Here is an 18,839-nt window from a genome sequence, read left to right as displayed (position 1 = left end):
GGATTTCCGTGAGCCATTCTCGGCGGACAAGTGGCAGATATTAAACAGACGTTTCACTATACTATGGCGGTCGGTTGGGCAAGATTAATTTTGGTAAAACAAATATGTGGGGTTTCACACCGTGTGTACTGTAAAAGTTTTGGCGTAGGATATGCTCTCCCGCGGGGATTTACAAATGTTTAAACTAACTCTAGACCCGTTTTTTCTTTGCCTGCGCATCTTTGTAATTTTTTAACACCGAGCATCCGTTTGAATATTTAACACGCACAGTAATATAAACCAAAATAATGAAAAATACATTTTAATTCGCCTGTGCGTATTAACTCGTTAGATATAAATTAACTTGTAAAGTTTTTAACATTTTAAACGATCAGAATACTGTATTGTATTCAAACAAATATTTGCGTCCATCATATGCATTGTTATACATTATTGTTTGCGTTCATAATGTCGTCGATATAAATTTAATTTTTTTTATACTACCGATGTAAAATATATTAAAAATTATACACATTAAGTATTAATTAAAACATTGAACACTCGTATAAATGTATAATTATAGCGTATTGTTTATTAAAAAAGTGTTTATTGTAACCGTAACGTTTTATAATAATATTTAAATTAATGAATACGAAAAGAAAATGCATTGTCTTATTCATTCACGTAGAAAAAATGTATATGCATTATAGGTTCGATATACATTACGTTTTATTCATATCAATTATTCATATTTATATTTCCCTATAGTAACGCATTTTGTTAAGTGTATTTGCCTACTTTCATATTTTGTGTCATAGGATTAATCAAATAAACGTTCAAAATAAATAAAGATAAAAATAAAAGACTTCAAAGCCGACACATAAAAAATAATACTGAAAAAATTACATCGATTATATTCATCTTGATACACAATTAAAAGGTAGCTGTGTAGAAAACGTAATATTATATTAACGAGATAACGATATTATTTCTGTTATCGATGGATTTAATGAACTATCTTACTTAGATGGCACAACAAAAGAAAACTACAGTACCGGGAATCGTCCAGCCTCCGAGTTTAACTCAGAAAGCTCTCGTCAAAACTTCCAAAACTATTTTAGTGGATACCCGTTACAGACTTGGTAAAAAAATCGGAAAAGGAAATTTTGGGGAGGTTCGAATTGGAAAAGACATAAGAAATAACGAAGACGTTGCCATAAAAACAGTATTTTAACAATCATAGATAATTCTTAAATCATAATACGATCATTTACTCGTATTTAGAGTAAATAACAAATTTCAACCTTACATACGTTTTAATTTTAAAAAATATTTTTATTTTGTTTGATTATTAGATAAATTTCAAGTTAAATTAATTATAATATAACATAAGCAATTAACACGATATAATCGAGATTATAGCAAACCATTATATTATCTTCCATAGGAGTAGAATTTGGCGTTCGAAAAACGTACTCTTAGATTTTTTTATCGATCACATCACTACAAAAAGTTTGAAAAGTTTCATTTACGTTATTTGTTATATTATATTTTAGTTCATAATGATCTACTAGAGAACTTGGGAAAAAAAGTTTTGAAACTATTCAACAACTTAATATCATTAGTTTTGTGAATTATCAGTTGATAATATTATGAAGTTGTGTTATATACTAAATTATCCTGTATTATATATTATTAAGAGCATATTTTGTAGGTAGTAATAAACAAATAATAATAACAATATTAGTTGATTATTTTATTTCTTGTTCTTACTATATCTTATATGATAATTTAATATAAATTAGATGTCTTATCTCTACCCAAAACTGCATATTTAATAAATAAATTAATACATTTTTTTGTTTCCTTTAGATAAACAACTTAAATCTACATTAACATGCAAATAAAACAGGGTTTAATTCAGACCTATTAGTTTTACTTTCTACAGTCAATCTTGTGGTAGAAAATTAGCTAATGGTACATGACGTTTATAAATTTAGTCTTACGATGGAATTAAAAATTAATATAGTATAGATATTGAAATACTCATACTTGTAAAATCTATGAATTTTAAACCAATTGAAAAACATAACTTTTATTCATAGATTTCGGTACTTATAATATAAATAATGAAACCGTAGTTGTTTTATTTTCATTATTTCATAGATTTTTTTATGATTATTCAAAAACTAATGAAACATTTAAAAAAACTAAATATAAATTGCCTTTAATGTCGTGTATGTCTAATATGTGTATACTGTATGATATAATGATAAGTTATTTTGAATCATTTCATAAAACAAACTCATAACAAAAAAATAAATTCAAAGTTCCGTTAAAAATCAATTATTATAATAATAAAATCATAATTTCTTATTTATATTGATGATAAAAAAAAACCATAACTAGCTTGTATTATTATTAGAGATATATTAAATTAATTCATGTTAAACAAACTGTAATGATGTCTGTTCTCATAATGGATTTAAAAAAGTTAAAGTAAATAATATATTTGCAATTAATTAAAAACAAATAATAAAAAAATCAATTTATTAATAAGTATGATAGATTTAAATAATTATTCAGGTTTATTATACGTTATATTATGAAGTTGGAAATAAATTATAACTTTTAATACCATTCTGACCTTATCCTGTGCATCCTCCGAATTTGTTATTGGTGTATTATAGTTATTAGTTAGCCTGAAATATACTATATTGATTTGATAAACATATTATTTTACGATATATTTTCTGGTTAACAGATTATTTTTGGCCTAGAGCTTAGAAATATAATTTATAGATTGTTTTATTATAGACAGTATATTACTACTAATAATAATAATAGTATACAATATTTCATTATTTAATTTATCATTGATTACCCATTACAGTATTTACCACAGCTCGCAATGTTTACATATAATTCAGATGCACTAATTAACATTTTTTTGAGCACCTATCAAGTAGTTTCAAATTTCCAACATAATGAGTTTAATTAGGCAGTACAACTAATTATAATATATTTGTTTATTTTTAACTCATAAATCATATACAAACCAGGGAATAACCATGCACATAGAGCATGCTTTCTTTTATAAATCGATTTTTGATCAGTACGTTACATCGATGGTGTCCATAAACTATTCAACTATGGTCATTGACTTTCCTGAAATTAAATTTAATTGATTTAATTTACCCATTAATAACCATGTAATTCCTTTACAAACCCGCAATATTGATAAAACGGATTCATGCAAATTCATTTCTTATGATTTTTAAGTAATATTAAAGTAAAATTACTGAGAATATGATATGTCTTGAAAATTTGTCGTGATTTTTTTCATTTAATTATTTTTTGAACTTATATACTTAAAAATTATAGTGAAAAAGTTTGTAAATTTAAATGAATATATCTTTTATTATTTTAAGTCAATATATATATATATACATATATAGAAAATTCGATTATAAGACTCATCACTTCATTTATAAGACTCAGATTTCGTAAAAAAAAAAATGCTAAAAATAAACATTTTTGGTTAAAATTTAGAAAAAAATTGGTTTTCAAAAACGACATATTTTTTTGGATTATTTTTGGTTTCGATATAACATGTATACAAAACATTTTATCGCATTTCACATTCTTCGCAATTATTGTTATTGTAATATGAGTACAATAAATACATTTTCGAAAAATTAGTTTATAACTCAAAACAAACCAAAATTACAAATGTTTTTCATAAATAATAAATAATTCAATAATAAGCATGTAATATTATGGATTAAATTAAATCAAAATTAAAGAAAAATGTGTAGTTAGATAAGATGTATGTAATGAGATTCATTTGGTTTAAGACTCACTTTGTACTGGTCACAAAATGAGTCTTATAAGCGGCGTCCACTGTATTAAATAAGTATGTCATACCCCAAAAATATTATTACCATTATTATTATTATTAACTGGATATTTCAAATATTTTTTAAATGGGTAATTTGAGTCTAAAATTAAAAAAAAAACATAAGATAAAAATATTTAAAAAGATCTACATCATTCGGCATATAGAAAAATAGTGGCGTTGATATTAAAATATCTTTCAAAAAACTCAATGCACGAATTATATCAAAAACACAAATTATATAAATATTTTATTATTATTATAATTATAGTAATAATCAACATATTTCCATATAGATACTATATTGTATACAATAAACAATAGATCTATTAATAATAAAATGAGTCAATATTTTCTTTATATTTTACAGGAAGCTATAACGGCAAAAATACCACAACTCGTGTTTGAATATAACATTTATAGACAGTTGGGAGCAACGGGTAAGTGATTTGAAAACCAAAAAGTCAGGGTTTAATTTGAATACTACCAAGAAGAAATCATTTAGTATATTATTTAACTTTAATCTTGCCTCGGATATGCGTAGAGTATATAACTAGAAGATTTGACAATTTCCCACTGAAATTACAACGATTTTAGAAACTATGTTTAACCAATTTGAACCAAAGTTTCAATGCATATTCCTTAAGATTCGGAGAGTGTTCATAAATTTGTTTTTCAATCTCTTTAGCCACTCTGACATATATATAAATTTCGCCTTAACTCAATATAAAATCAAATTTTTTTTATATTTAATTAATAATTAGCGTTATAATTGGTTAAAGAAATACAATTATAAAATTCTCCATAACATTATTATATAGCTTATAGATTTGAAACTATTTATCCGATATTAACAAAAATTTTAAAATGTTTCAAAAATATAGTTTAAAATATCATCTTTGAATATACTAAACGTTATATCTAAATAGGTAGATTGCCCATCTCGGTTGAATGAGTCCATAAAATTAATCGACATCGATTTCTCTGAAAACTTATATGTAACTTTTATGTTTTCTAAAATTCAAATACACAAATACTATAACATTCTATTTTAAATTTGTTCATTTTTCCGGACGATGTCGTGTATACAATTAGTATATTATATTATAAATAAGTTAAAGTATTTATACATTATAACAGGTACATACTACTAATACTCAATTGTGAGACTGTTAAACATATTGCATAGTAATTTGTAATTTAAATATTTAATAATATGTAAATGATGTATATATAGTTTTTCTATGCTCTCGGCGCATATCATTTTGCCTTTAGAATACTATGTTTCATCTTTACTTTTAATAGTCTATTATAAAAGTGAAATATACGTTTATCTCCAAGCCTTCATAGAATATAACGATTATTTTATTATTATTCGAAATTAAATTCCCTTCTAAAAACTACAGGATCAAGTATTAATAAAAGAAAAATGTTGATACTTAAACTCAAAATATCATTACGTAGATAGAACGCATAATATGAAAGGCATACCAAAAGTTTACTGTTACAAATTAGCCGGAACACAATACAATGCTTTGGTCATGGAATTACTGGGTCCATCTTTGGAAGATTTGTTTAACGTCTGTAAAAGGAAATTCACTTTGAAAACTATTCTAATGATTGCTATACACACAGTATTGTCAATCATTTATTTATTTATTTTTATCACTTTACATCTCGCCATTACAATCAATTATTTTATAGTTGCACAGGATAGAAACCGTGCACGAAAGAGGAATAGTGTACAGAGATATCAAGCCCGAAAATTTTGTCGTTGGCAGGAATCTACTGAAAAAAGATAATACCATCTATATAATAGGTGACAAATATTTTTCATCGATTACGTATTGATTTTACTTTTAAACTGTAAAAAAATTTACCAGATTAAATAATAAACAGATTTTGGATTGGCAAAAGAGTATATCGATCATAAAACGAAAAAGCATATACCTTACAGAGAGAAAAAAAATCTGACTGGTACAGCTAGATACATGAGTATAAACACTCATCTCGGAAAAGGTTGATCAATATATTTTAATAGTGTTAAGAACGTTCAAATTATTTGCTATTGCACAGTTCAAAATGAAAGTTAGTTTACAACCATTATCGTTTCAGAGCAAAGCCGTCGTGACGATTTGGAGTCCTTGGGTCATATGTACATGTACTTGGCACGAGGCTCTTTGCCTTGGCAAGGGCTTAAAGTACAAAATGCAAAGGAGCGATTTCAGAAAATTGGCGAAATGAAAAAAAATACACCAATTGATACCCTTTGCGAGGGTTACCCTGGTAAACATTTATATCATAAATAGAAAAAATATAATACATATCATAATAATATGTTCAATATATACTAAATAATACTCAATTAAAAATACACCAAAATAAATGAATTGCTGTCTATGTATAATGTTTAACTTATGCACCTTATGCCCCCAACAAATCTAAATAAAAATATGGTTTATTTAATTAGTTTTGGTTGATTTCTTATAAGTTCGAAAGTATATGATATATAGTATATACATTATATACATAGTATATTTCATGTGCACATCAAATTCAATTTTTTTCTTTGAGGTACTTATCGAATTACTTTATATATTAATTGGAAACTACAATGGTAAGAGAATGGTACTATGTTACTCTACTATACATAGACAGCAATAACCACTTCTAAACCCTCTCAAATATTGTTTATATTGAAATATAAATTATTGTGTATTGATAGAAATGGCAGAATACATGCAATACGTCAGACATCTTGAATTTTACGAAGAACCCAATTATAGACTTCTCCGACATATTTTTACCACCGCCCTTCATAAAAACGGATTTGAAGACGATCAAATATTCGATTGGATTGACAAATAAAAATGGTGCTACTAACTTATTTCTTTTTTATATAAGCAATGAAAAAAATATCGTAAATCATTTTAATTGTAAGCCCTATCATTTTTCAAACAAAAATTAAATTATCACAAGCATAATAATATTATACAACTATAATATTTTTATTATTTTACTTGCAATATTTGTGTGGAGAGAAGAATCTACCTGTAAACTGCAAAAATTACTAATGCTATACAATGCAATAATTTAATTCAATCTGTAGACGATAAATATAAAATATAATTTATACATTCATGAAAATGTTTGTAATGTATTTTCCTTCAAGAAAATCACCTAACTTTTAGCGATGGAAATACATTTATAAATATTTATAAAAAATAAAGTACAATACTTTCTATTGCAATTTACAATTCATTACGTATTTATTAAAAAAAAAAAAAAAAAAATATGTCATAAAAACAAATAATAATAATTGTATAAAATTGTATGCTGTAATAGTTTATTATACGAACAACATTTTCAGCAAATTATTAATTTTAATTTTAATTTTTTTAATAATTAGATATCTGATATACTATTATTTATTATGATATTAATAACCTAACTTATAATAATTTACATATAAACTGCAATACCTGTTAAAAAATAATTTTTACATTACAAAATCGTATAGCAAGTATAATATAATACTGTGTTTATAGATAGGAATATCAAATAAGTGATTTATTATGTAATCATTACTTATATACTTATTTATTATTATTATTATTATTATAACAAGACATTAAAACAGTTTATGGGCATATCGTAAGAACAAAGATAATAATTTATGTTTACCAAAAATCACGTACTCAAATTCTCAGTTTCAAATTGTATGGTAATTTTCTGAAAAAAATTATCTAATATCATAATAAATTATCAAATAATAAATTAAAAGTAACATCATTAAATATACAGAGTTTGGTGCAATCAGTTTATTATTATTTTAAATATTATTACTAATAAGCAGTATTATATTTATCCACACACAGGTTATCAATAGCGCATTATGTAGTTGTTTATATACTAATATTTTCGGTTTCGTAAAATAAGACAATTAATATATGACTTATTACAAAGTGCCTTTTAAACGTGTTTATTATTTGGGGTATAATAAATTTAACCTATTTCAAGAATATCTCATAATAACGTCCAAATAAAATCATTCAATTAAAATATATTACAGTTCGTATTAATTTTTTTTTTTATTTAAGTTTAGTAGAACTTTGATAAATTACATCGGCATATATCAATATTCAATATCAGTTTTTTTTTTATTTCCAACATCTTAATAAAATATGAAAACCGTAGTTACTCTTTTCAATGTATTTTATTAAATTTAAATCATAATAATAATAAAAAAAAACTAATGTTATAAAAATTTTATAATAAAATTATAAGTATACCTAAGTTTTTTCTCATTTTAGAGTCAAAGTGGAGTTAAGAATATAACCTAACGTTGATTTATTAACGATTGAGTTATATTTTATTTTTTTGCTTTTGTTTGCGCTCATATTTCTTTTTCTTGTTTAATCGTTTAATGATAATGTTAAACAGTAATAACTCTTAAGATATTATTTTATTAGTTCATCATTAGTTGTCCTGAGCATCAAGAAAAATATTAATGGTAAAAACATAATGATAAGTCTTGTTTAAAAAAAAGTTGTTTTGAGTAATTTCATAGTTATTCAAAAACCAACGAATCTAAAAATTTAAAATGTACACGAGTTATTGATTTCAGTTAGGCGGACATAAACATTTCTCAACAAAATTCCACTAATTTAGACTAAACTCATATTTTGAAAATATGTTAATTTTCTTAAAGTTCTTTATTGTATAAACTTTTTTTTTTTAATCAAAAAAGATATAATAGTATAAGTCTTTTGATCATTTTACTATTAACTTGGGTCTTAAAATCATGTATTTAAGTATCTATAATTATAAATAAACAACCTTTAAAACCAAAAGTGCTATTTATAAATTAATATAAAAGTAACATTTACTGTCCAAGTCCAAATGCTTTTATTGAAGGGATTTTTTTAAGTCGAAAACACTCAACTTCAATTTTCCCTTCTCCACGTACACACTCGTTATACTAAAAAATAATAACCGAGAAAAAGTTTTTTTTTAAGTACTGTTTTACTTGCAGTACATATAGTGTATGTCAACATATTCTGAAAAGTTCATTGTTTAAAACAATAATAAAATAAAAAAAAATCTATTACGATTTATGTAATAAACTGTAATGCGTTATATATTGCTTATATATATTGTGCAACCATACGATTGTTTTGATTATTTATTTTTCAAAATTATGCATTTGATAACCTAAATGTATGACGTGGGCATGTATTGACGTCAAGTAATGTCTATACATTGATGTACATAATATATCAACATACGTATATTTAACATTTTATACAAATATATAAGTTATAACTAATAACTAAAATGCGTTTTAATTTTAATAATTTTATCATAGCCTGTTTGTTGAACCACGATTGTATAGTTAACAGTTCAATTAAAATTTAAACTACTCTAATATTCGTTTAAATATTTGTATACTATATTTTATACGACTGAATATACATTATAATATTATATTAAACTTCTAGTTTTTAACCATATAGGACATATTTTACAATAATTAAGATTATTTTTATTTACTAAGACCTGGCATAATTATTATACAAATATACAGAAAAACTAAATTAAGAAATTCGTTAGAAAACGTTTCCATCGATCATGATTACCAACTGTAATGATATAAAACGCCGATTTGGTATGTATTATTATTGTTTTAAATTTTTTTAATACCTTTTATAATATTCACTTAATTAAAATGCTTTAACGAAATTGAATTCGTTCACGAACACTCAATGGCACTTGAAACACGACCGTGCCAGAGTCGGAAGATAAAGTAAATGTTATTATAATAGTGGTAGGCGAAACAAAACTGCTGTACAAGGTCCCAAATGCAATACTCAAGTAACGATTTGAATAAACACGGCGGAGGATAATTTATTACCTCGTCCACTTGTAACTTAAATAACGGAAACTACTTTTAAGCAGCAGCGGCCGGCGACGACGGAACAATAACAGCGACGACCACGAAAAATATGCACATATACGACCTAACTACCTATTTACAATTGAGACTTGTTGTTTAGTTTTTTTTATTTCAATACATGGTTGTCGATTAAACACTTATATTATTTTACTTATAATATTATTACATAATTTAAAATATATTATTACAGCCGTAAGTGTTTGAAAAAATGCTACAGTAGATAATATACAAAAAGTGTATCCATACAATAGCGCGGTATAAAAAAGATAAAAATTGTATATAATATACGCAGTTGCAATAGGGGTGTAAAATGTAATAATATAACTATTTTTACTATTTTTACTATTTCGTTTAGATTTCATTAAATTAATTTTACTTACCCTTTAACTTACCAACGAGATGGTCTGACTTCGCCAAAAATACCCCCATTATAAGAATGATGTTCTTAAGGAATAACAATCAATGATAATTCGTACCAAAACCGCATGTTTTTATCATGTAAATAATGTTAAAGTTCCATGTTATACTTATTAATATTGTTATTTTTAATTACTATTATTGTTAAAAAGCCGAATGGCCTTAATTCATAAACAAATAACTACTAATATAATATTTATTATTTTGTAAGAACGTATAAAATATGATATGCATTAACTATACATTACTCTTATCGACATTTTAAGACTCTTAATGTCTCGCCGGTAAGACTATTATTTAAAAATTGCTATTATTTAATTAATTAATAACATTAATAATTAGGTCAATATTACGAATATATATTAATAAAAAAAAAAAACCAAGAGTTTATGATACTGGAATGAATTATTGCAATAAATCTGTCAGTCAAAAATGCATAGGTTATCTTACACCTATACATTTGTTAATTCAATGCTATTAATAATCAATAAAAAAAAATCAGCATTTTAATATCATAAGACTCATTGCTGATTGGATATTATTGTCCTAAGATATAGATGCTATCTCAAATGATTAATTTTTATTTTTATTTTTATTACATTTACATGATTATTATTTTTTGTAAATTATGCAGTGTATATTTTATCTTTTTTTCATTATTGTAAAATAATTTATAAATGTAACTCTACATCGCCAACATAAGTATCGCTTAAAGGCAGTAGATGTTATTTTTTTAACTTGATATTATTTAATTTAAACTCGAATTTAATATAATAACTTTAATTTTTGTTGTTAAAAAAAATATATTATAAGTTGATAAAAACATTTTGCACAAATTACTATGGACCAACGATAGCGTTTAATGAAGTTCATTCGTTTTTATCTACCAAACATAATAAAAATAAACAATTACATGAATAAATAGATGAATAGATTCTATAGTATATATTTTATTATGATTAATGACTAAATAATATATGATAAAAAAAAAAGGTGTAACGAAACATGAATATTCAACACAATAAGGGATACATTTTAAACTTTTAATATTTTTCAAAAATTACGTGAATGGTTTTAAAGGTAAAATAGCTGATCAATATTACGTTTTCATGTATATATAATAGAAAATCAAAATATAAAAAATTGTAATTACATAAGACTTGAAGTACGAATTAAAAAAAAAAATTCTAATTAGGCCATCAAACCTCGCTTCGTTGATTACATAAGTTAAATTCATCTAGAATATTATGACAGGGATAATGTAATATTGTATTAGTTTGTAATTTTGTTGTACTTGTAAAACATTAATTTTGACCGTTTTCGTGATTCAAAGTTCTTATACATTTTTATGAAAAAGTTCTCAAAGTAAATATAAAGGTTAAATATTATTATTATTAAATATTAATAATAATAAAAATGTTTGATATTATTTTACAAAATGTTTGTTTAATGTAGGTTAAGAATGCTTAACATATTTCACGAAATACATAAATATATTTTCAGTCACTTAAGTTGTATAGGTACGTTTATTTATTTTTATACTTTAAAAATATTCATAGAATTGTTATTCTTACTAAATACGTTTTGTAGATATTTCATCCAAATATATATATGATAATTAAACCCACGACGTTTCATAAATTTTTTAGATGTTCGAAATAGAAAACATCATTAAACATGTTCAGGATAATAACGTTGTGCGTGGTACAATGTAATAATATATATATATATACCTACAGGCTACATTAAATACGTTATATCATATAATATATATATACACTTTTTTTTAATGCGTCGCACCTCATTTAATCTGCTTCCGACTGCCATCATATCCGATTTTAATGCTCAATGGCCTTTAAAAACGAGTTCACGTACGCCTTCCCGCTTTTCCCGTAGCTATAACAACTTCCTTCGTGTATAAACTATATATAGGTATAAGTGCATTCTCTTCTCCTTTTTATATATTTTTCGCTCTTAAACCTTAAACTTTTTTTTTTTTCTGTATTTCGCTCGTCCCATTTTGTTAAAACAATTTTGACGTACACTATTATTTAACCTGCGGGCAAGAAAAAGGCAATATCGCGCGTACATAAAATAAGAGATATTTTGTTTTTTAACTTCGCGACGGCGGTGGCGCCTGCTCAAGCGTGTCCGACAATGCGGGGGTCCCTGGAGCGATAAGACTCGACGGGTGAAGGGGTGCGGCAGACAAGACACAGCGAGGGGCTTTAGAAGATTTATGGGCAGGTGCGGGGGTAGGACGCGTGGGATTAAACTTTGGTGACGTCGCCTTTGGTTAATCGCCATCGTGCATATACATGCATTCATATAGGTGTATATATATATATATATATATTATGCATGTTTGTACACTCGCTCACTCACACACGCAAACACACGTATTCTCTTGTTTGTGCATTATCGATTGTGTCTGCAAAGTGCAAACACACACCTGGCCGCCGCCCGCTCACGACTTGGTCGTAGACGTCCTATACGGGCTTTTTGTCCTCTTCCGATATACTCTCGTAAAAGAAATACCGAGGAATAGCCATCATCGACTATAACAGAAGTCCCTTTGTTGCAATGGTACCCATCAAATACCATATTTATTATATATAAGTAATAACCTGTACATCGCTTTAATACCGTACACAGCACGTATATTGAATGTATACAATACGCGATGGATTTGTAAAACGAGGTAAGGTTTAGGTAAAAATTATATTATAATATTATCAATGATTTTTATTATAGAATAGTATATGGTACTATACATATATATATATATTGTTACCTATTATGTAAGTTTGAAAACATACTATAAGTCAAATACGTGATATTTTAATACTCGTGTGTTCACTTTTCCTTAACGTATAAATTAATTCAGTTGACTTACTTTAATTTATTATATTTAATAATTTTATGAAAATAATAAGTACGAGTATCATATTATTATACAGTATAGTTAGTTTGGTAACCTTCATAAAACAAATAAATATGATATCTAAAATTGTTTGTTAATCTGTTTTGATGTATAAATAATTCGTCGAAATGAATCGTAAAGAACTTAATTATACAAAATGTAGTAAGTATTATATTTTGCAACGAGATAATATTCATTAAAATCCATTAGTACTTTCATTAATCTGTAGTCTTCTTGTCTTTTAAAAATGTTAGTATATTTAACACGTGTCAAACGAATCTTTGTAAATGTTTACCTTCGGATCAAGATTCTCACTCAATGAATACTTAATGAATAACATTCAAACGAGATTTATATCTCTCGGGAAATTTATTCTAGTAAAATTTATTCCCGGCCACTATACTATCATATTTCTTATTCGTTTGAATAAATATATTTAAAATATAGAAATGATTAAAAATAATAAAAAGTAAAACACAATACGTACATTCTATTGAAATATTTTACACAATTATAAAAAGCGATAGTAGTGAATATATTGATAAAGATTTGTATAATAACTTATATAATGTGATTTAAATGGATACTTTATGCTCATACAAAAGTAAGTACATACAATGAATATAAATACGATTAAAGTATAATTTTAACTATATCAACATATTATACTTAGGTACTCATTGTGATCAATTTTGATGTTTTTACGCTTAAAATACCATAGCTACAAGTTAATAAGCCTATGTTTATTAATAAATATTTAACACTATATTTACCTATTTAATATTTATCATTAACTAAATATAAATATGCTTTAATGATACTCAATTTTTTTTTTTTTTTACAATATCTAGGTGCGTGTACATTATTTGCGTTTCAGAATATAAACCAGAATATAATATTATTATCATTTAAATATTGATAACCAATAACTATTAAACTACAATAGTATTTTTTATTCTAAAATTTATTTTAATTAAATATTCTAAAATATCAGTTTGCAATAATATACCTTTATCGTTTTAACTTTATTTTTACATTAATAATATAGTCAACAGTCCAATCAAATTAAAAAATAGTGTGTAGAAACAAATATTTTCATTTTTAAAAAATATTGTATGAATGCATGTATTCCATTTATCTAGTGTTTTAATTAAATATTAATATTTCTCTGAGCTTTTATTTTTATTCTTATAAATTTAAATACGATAAAATATTATACTTGACATTGAAAAAAATTGTATTATTCTAATATTTTACATTCGTTATTTAGAATTTAGATACTTAATGTTTTAATTTTATCCACACAAAATTAACTGTAATCATCAGGTCTTATTATTATTGATTGTTCATTGCTCGACTTTCTTTAATATTAAAATGTAGCCAAATATAATAAATACAGATAAAACAACGGTGCTATAAAAGTACTTTTTTATACAATCTAAAATAAGACGTTCCTTATTAACCATTTAAATTTATGGACAGTTATATGATAAGCTAAACCATTTTTATACATATATAATAATATGTGTGTATGTGTAATGAAATCCTCATATACCATTATAATATCCCATTCCATAGCGTAGCCATGGGGGGGGGAGTCAGTGGGCAATGGCCACCCTAATCGGCTGTATCAACTTAACATAAAAATGAAATGTTATTGTTAATTGTTGATTATGTTTTCTTAGTATTTTGGGTTTGCCCCCCCCCCTTTATTTTAAAATTCTGGCTACGCCATTGAGTCTAATAGTCATATCATTCGGCCACGCGTCTGGAAATCAACTGATATTAACGTTATAATAGCGTATGGCTCTCGTAAAACATATACAAATACATATAATACATATAGGTACATATACATAATTTATATACAATTATATTGTAAGATATATCATGAAGATTTAAGCTAATAATAATAAATTAATAAGTACTATATTCTAATAAAATGAGAAGTTAATACTGAGTATAAATAGTTTGATACAAGGTAACAATTTGTTAATACTAATTATTAATTAGTTATAATTAAGACAGATAGAGGTAATATAATACAATTTATGACCGTGATAGGTGTCGTTTAGTGCTAAACTATGTATAATCTTGAACTTGTTGATTTAAATATAGTGAACTATGGATTTGTTTAGTCATAGTACTTATGTGGTCACGGTTTTTTTTTATTTGAAGGCCTTTGTGTACAATCTTATTTCGTACAAACTTTGATTAACTTACTATTATTATAATAATTAATTTTAAAAAATGTTTAAGTGTGTTGATTTTCATATTTGGTCTAGCGTAAGACTAGTGGCCGTAATGTTTGACTGACAGTTACTATACGGTATGAATTCACTATTGAATTTTGCTAATTTTAGAAATAGTGGAAGCGATAAGAGTATAAGCTAAAATATGAATCATGTACTTTTTGAAGCTTTGGCTTCTATTGTTTGTTATACTAACTATTTCGATACTAAATTAAAATGATCCTGTAAATTTATATTAAGGGATCCGTATTTATCCGTGCATTATTAAAATTAAAATTAAATATGAATACTGCGTTGCCTAATAATTCATATTGTTATATATTTAAATATATATAAGTACCTACTAAAATTGTATTACAATAATAGAATCAGCCGATGATAATAATACAATATGAAATAAAGATTTTAAATGAACCGAGAAATGGCAAAGTTATATCAAATCATTGAAACACTCAATAAAAACTTATTACTTACTCGTCTGTTATCTGTATAATAAATAATAATATATACAGGAGAGATTATAAATTGAAATAATAGCTATTCATTTAAGGATAAATACTGTTTTTCATCCATTACATTAGTTATTTTAAATTCAAATACGATTAAATGCAAAATTAACAAAAACGATTATACCTAATTCGTTTATTCCGGAAAACTATTAAGTAAATAAAAGAAAAAGTAAAACAAGGTTTTTTTAATAAATATACAAAGTTAGTCAAGTAAATTGTTTACCAATTACTTTAATGCGGTAACAATAAATTCAACTGAAGAGGTTTACAGAGAAATTATATTTTCTTTTTATAAGCTATAATATTATTATTTTTTCTTATTGAAGCGTAATCCATTCAAAATATAAATCGCCTCATATCACCTGTGTTAAGGACAATATTGTTTATTGTACATTAATATGTACATAGTATAGTAATGAATAAACCTATCGAAATTGTCTAGATATTTCGAAAATTCCGCAAACTTTTTTAATAGCTGCGACCGTTCAAGCGTATAAATCCATTCCCACTATTTACTAACTCTGTCCAACTCTAAGCCGTTAGACGTGACCCGTTATTGATAGATGATGGTGTGGTTCACGTGTTCATGATCGATAAGCCTGGGACACGATTAGCCAATACACGAATGTCTCATGCCTACCCAAAAATTGTGTGATATTTTGCTGAAATAATTTAATATGTCTGAGATAATGTGCAAGTAGTTAGGTAGTAGGTACCTATCTAAAATACTGTATAACTGACCTAACCTAACCCTCTCCGATTGTCCACACGATGAAGTAGGCACAAATTACTATATTATATTATACCTAACTATAATACTCGCTGGCCGATATAATGTTGCGCAACAACCTGTTATACGATCACGAATCACGATGCATGCATGCTGATTCCATCTAGTATGGAACAATTACATTACAATATAAATGTATTTACGGTTACCTATAAAATAATTAATCACAATCGTTATTGTAATAGCGGTAGACTTCGATAATGCTATCGTGTATTTTGTACCATTTAGAATTTTGCATTTTAGCGTAGGCAATTATATACTATTATCTGCACCGTACAAATAAAAAAAAATACGCACCGATGCACAATGTATACAAATTTATTCTCGTAATCCTATTTATAGAGTAATACATAATATGATATATCGTATTAAATGCTACTATGTGTGTGTTTGATTTATTAAATTGTCTAGTCTTGACGTTTTTTTGTGTTTCTATTTTTATAAATTAAATTTGAAAAAAAAATTTATATCGTACCTGCCTGTTAAAATCGCAATTAAATCTGTCTATGAATATATATATAATGTATAATGTAAAATAAATCTATTTATACCATCCCCGTGAATGCAATTACATTGTATGCAGCATAGTCAAAATTTTATTTTTAAATAATCAAACATACATTTTAACCTATAGACGCAAATATATTAGTAGATAAAATAATAATAATATAGTTTATTTAAAATAAAACCGATCGGCTTGGTAAAAATGAATAGAATAATAGGCCTAGCTGATAATACTCGGCACCTTGTCAGTTGCGGTGTACTGTAGTTTTTACGATTAAATCCAACTAAAACATTGTTAAAATTTAAAATATACTACGCATATCAAATGTAATGTCAATGTTTGCCAAAACTCGTATGCTGTGTAGGCGACGTCCAAATGATGTAAATAATAATATTATGATGTCAATATTATAAATAAGGATTGGTTTGTATAATTTCAACTAGTTCAATATTGTATGAAACCGCCTTACAAAAGTTTTATATTTGAATTTCTTGGAGTCTGTTTATTTTAATACCACAAACTGGATATTTTAGGCTTTAGCTGCGATGCAAGTAAATTATGCACTTATATCGAGTTATATACAACTATACAAGTCGACATTTGTAACATCTAACCTCACATAAACTTACTGTTCTAATCTGCCTCACTGGTCACTGCATCATTTAACCTGCAGGACCTCGACTCTATTCCCCACTCAATTAAATTCATCATGACGGCAAATCTATCCGAAATATATAACTCTCTCCGACGTATGATCTATACTGCAAGGATGGGCAACTCAAAGTTACTAGAGGGCCAATTTTTAGAAAATTAAAACCTAGCGAGCCTGCAGAGCAGAAAGGAAAAAAAAATCATTCAAAAGATGCATTTTAATAATTAGCATTTATTTTGTTTATACTACGAGTTAACAGCGATTACAAAAAATGTTATTAAAAATAATTAAATTAAATACAAAATATAATACTTTTATCGATAAGATAAAGTATAGACGATAAACTCTAAAACTGTATGATGCGATTTGAAAATATTCCACGGGCCAGATAAAAAAAGGCTCGCGGGCTACCTACCAGTTACCCATTCCTGATCTATAGTGTTTAAGTGGTGTTTTTACTATAATTTATTTATCGTTATACTCGTATTTTCGTACATATATATATATATATATATGTATAATTCAATATCGCCAATATCACCCAATGGCTACTGTTACCACGGGCTTATTAAAAAAAATATACATAAAAAGAAACTTACCGTTCTACATTATGTATAATATTCGAGACGGTGAATATACTTCGAATATTGTGATTTGGCTCATTGGGAATAATTGCAGTATATATATATATATATACAGCGTGCGTGTTGTCTTTCCGATTTCGTATCGAGAGAGTCGTCGGTAAACGAGATCAAGCCGGTACAATATTAACAATGGAATATTTTACTAGCGACAATACTATTGTTATTATCTTATTATTATCATTATTATTGCGTAAAATAGTCGATTAAAACGTATATTATATTGTTACTTGAAGTCACTACTCGTTTGGCGTCTCTTCGAGTTGGCTCCGAACCTATACATCGAACGTCAATAATAATAAATAGATAGATAATTA

The 18,839-nt window shown here is 25.8% G+C and overlaps 1 protein-coding gene across 1 annotated transcript; it reads left to right on the top strand.

The window, feature by feature from the left end:
- Positions 1–1,006: 1,006 nt before the first annotated feature.
- Positions 1,007–7,062, top strand: LOC113551150 (casein kinase I-like). The gene is made up of 7 exons (XM_026953206.1): positions 1,007–1,204; positions 4,248–4,317; positions 5,342–5,511; positions 5,582–5,696; positions 5,777–5,896; positions 5,993–6,163; positions 6,603–7,062. The coding sequence occupies exons 1-7, from the start codon at positions 1,007–1,009 to the stop codon at positions 6,743–6,745; spliced, it is 987 nt and encodes a 328-aa protein (XP_026809007.1). The 3' UTR covers positions 6,746–7,062.
- The last annotated feature ends 11,777 nt before the right edge of the window (positions 7,063–18,839 follow it).

This window comes from Rhopalosiphum maidis, chromosome 1 (genome assembly GCF_003676215.2).
Source record: "Rhopalosiphum maidis isolate BTI-1 chromosome 1, ASM367621v3, whole genome shotgun sequence".
Taxonomy (NCBI): Eukaryota; Metazoa; Arthropoda; class Insecta; order Hemiptera; family Aphididae; genus Rhopalosiphum; species Rhopalosiphum maidis.
Note: the sequence above shows the minus strand (reverse complement) of the source record. Positions and strands in the feature narration are given on the sequence as shown.